General features: G+C 62.1%; 1 protein-coding gene across 1 annotated transcript in view; it reads left to right on the forward strand.

Annotated features, from left to right (window-relative positions):
• Nucleotides 1-2,853, forward strand: part of ODF3L2 (outer dense fiber of sperm tails 3 like 2) — a 4,651-nt gene that overhangs the window by 723 nt on the left and 1,075 nt on the right. The window contains exons 2-3 of the mRNA XM_046638344.1: nt 268-375; nt 2,138-2,251. Of these exons, the coding sequence (XP_046494300.1) occupies nt 268-375; nt 2,138-2,251 (222 nt within the window). The remainder of the gene's footprint in view (nt 1-267; nt 376-2,137; nt 2,252-2,853) is intronic.

A 2,853-nucleotide genomic window follows, 5' to 3' on the forward strand; every position in this document is an offset into this window, starting at 1 on the left:
CCTCCTGTGACAGTGTCTGTGTCTGGCCTCAGTTTCCCTCCTGTGACTGTGTCTGTGTCTGGCCTCAGTTTCCCTCCTGTGACAGTGTCTGGGTCTGGCCCGCAGCCCTGCTCCCCTGTGACTCACAATGCCTGTGTCCCGCCCTTTGCCCCCGGCAGGGAGGCAGCTCCCCTGACACCCTGGACTGTGGTGGGAGCCCGGGGAAGGCTCAGGGGCTGGGCCCCAGCCCCCCCGTCTCTGGGCTGTGACTGGGGGCTCTGGTCGCAGGCTCTGGGCCAGGCTTGTACGTCCTGCCATCCACCGTTGGCTACACCAACCACGACTGCACCAAGGTGATGGGTCCCGCCTACTCGCTCTTCCGGAGGCCCAGCGAGGGTAAGGCGGGGAGGTGGGGGATGCTGGGGGTAGGGGGGCATGCAGGGGCTGGAGCGGGGCCTCCTGGGCCTCCAGGCTCCCCCCAGGGAGTGTTCCCCAGCTCCGTTAGCTCCAGGCCCCCTGAGTGAGGCAGGAAGCTAGGAGGGCTGCCCGAACCCCAGCTTGCTGTGTGACCCAGGAGAAGATGCTGTGCCTCTCTGGGCCTTTGTTTCCTTGTTGATGGAGAGAATGGAAGGAGGAGTGTGTGGCGGTCAGGACTGTGTTGCCTTCTGGGCTTTGCAGAGTCCTAACTCCTTTGTGCCTCAGTTTCCTCCTGCGTAGACAGCGACAACGCTCTCCTTACAGAGCTGTCGTCAGGATCACACAAACCTTAGATACCGGGACACGTTCGTTAATGAGGATTAAATGCCTCGAAGCACCTCCACTGGGCCTGGCATCCAGTCAGCGCCCAATACACGTGGGCTTCGAGGGCCAGCCTCAGTTTCCCCGACCACAAGAACGGGGCTCGCAGGCCCTGCCTGTCTCACAGGCTTGTGGCGAGGGTGCAAGGAGGATTCTCTGTGGTTTGGATGGGCAGGGCTGGTGGGTCAGCAGGCCACGGCGCCGCCTGGTCGGTGGGTGACCTCGCCCCTCTGACGTCCGCTTTCCTCCGGCCCGACGTGGGTGCGGCAGGGCGCGAGCAGGCGTGGGATGCAGGGATGCGGCCAGCGCGGTGGCCCCGCCACGTCCCGGCAGGCCTGTGCTCCGCACATCGGTGCCCACAAGCTCCATCTCCCGACTTCTGGAGCTGCTCCGAGGTCTCGCAGGGGCCAGGGCGGGGGGCTGCGAGGGTCGCGCGTGGGGTGTTTGATTCATGCAGATGGAGGCTTGTTGGGAGCGGTGGCTGTGCCGGCAGCCCCCTCTCAGCCTTCAGTCCCAAAGGAAGCCGCAAGGGGCCCCAGAAGGCGAATGAGGGCTCAGCCTCGCATCTGTCCCTGGGAGGGGTTAAGAACTTAGCCCATGACCCACAGCCACCCAGCCCCCCAGTTCCGGTCCTGTCCCAGGACACTGGGGCTGGGGGGTCGGGGTGGAGGTCAGCATAGACTCTGCTAAATGTCCAGGGAAGTCTTCTTGGAGGTGGGGGCATGGCATCTGGGCTTTGTCGGATGAGTAGGAGTTCGGTGGGGCCCCCAGGAGAAGAAGGGGACTCCAACAGAGTTTGCGGCATAGGCAAAGGTCCTGAGGTGGGAAATGGCCTGAGCGGGGCTTCACTCATTTGTCACACACAAGCGTGCATGGTGTCACGTGTGTGGACACGCACTTAGTACATATACCAATTAATCCTCGTCAAACTTGCTATACACAGACGTGTGTGCTTAACAATAGTGGCGATGGCATCGTGAGTAGTTGGATAGGTGCCCAAGGACATGGCTCACAGAGGCCACCCCGAGCCCCTCCCCAAGCATGTCACATGCCACCGAGCTGGTGACTGAAAGAGAGGACCCCACCCAGACCCTGCTCCATCTTACTTTGTGCAGCTCTGACCAATCCACCCGCTGGGTCCTAGCCCACGGCGAGGAGAGGCTGGGGGCGGGACAGCATTGGTCACAAGGGCACAGTCCAAGCAGAGACCTGGGGCTCCGGGTCAGGGCAACCCCACCTCCGGGGTCCGAGGTCCCTGCTGGGGGCGACTGGAGGGCGTCGGGGCCCCAGGACTACCAGGGGCACTGAGCGGCGTGGGGCCGTCAGAGGCGCCCTCAGAACCCTGGCCTCCTCTCCCCAGCATGTCCGCAGGATGCCAGCCCTGGGCCAATCTACTTCCTGGACCCGAACGTCACCCGCTTCGGCCGAAGCTGCACCCCTGCCTACTCCATGCAGGGCCGGGGCAAATATCGGGGTGAGTGGCTGACCTAGGCTGCCCTGTGAGGACCCTGCCCTTTCGGGGTCTCTGTGACTGTCCCACCTCTGTCTTGTCCTTCCCCTCCTGTCCCTGAGGTTCTTACAACTTCAGGGTCTTTGGAATGACGAAATCCACGGGACTCAGAAGAGGGGCCGGGGGCCCGAGAGAACCTGCATGAGTGAAGTGGGCCAGGGAGACGGTGACTGTGTGCACACGTGGGGCCACGAGAGCAGCCAGGGCTCGTCCTCAGCATCAGGACCCAGCAGGGTGCAGAGGGGACTGTGCGAATGTGACAGTCCCCTTCACAGGCTCCAAACAGCTCACTTTCAACCAGAGCGCCTGACTTAATTACCCAATTCCAGGCTCCCATCCACCCACCCTTTCATTTCAACCTGTCACCCTTGGGCTCGTCCACCCACCGATCCATCACTTCACCCCTCCATCCATCCACCCATCTATCTACTCACCAACTGACCCACCTGTCCACCTGTTCATCATCCAATCCATCCATCCATCCATCCGTCCATCCTTCCATTCATCCATCCATCCATGAACCATCCATGATCCATCCATCCATCCATCCATGATCCATCCATCCA

Source organism: Equus quagga, chromosome 14, assembly GCF_021613505.1.
Source record: "Equus quagga isolate Etosha38 chromosome 14, UCLA_HA_Equagga_1.0, whole genome shotgun sequence".
In the NCBI taxonomy this organism is placed as follows: domain Eukaryota; kingdom Metazoa; phylum Chordata; class Mammalia; order Perissodactyla; family Equidae; genus Equus; species Equus quagga.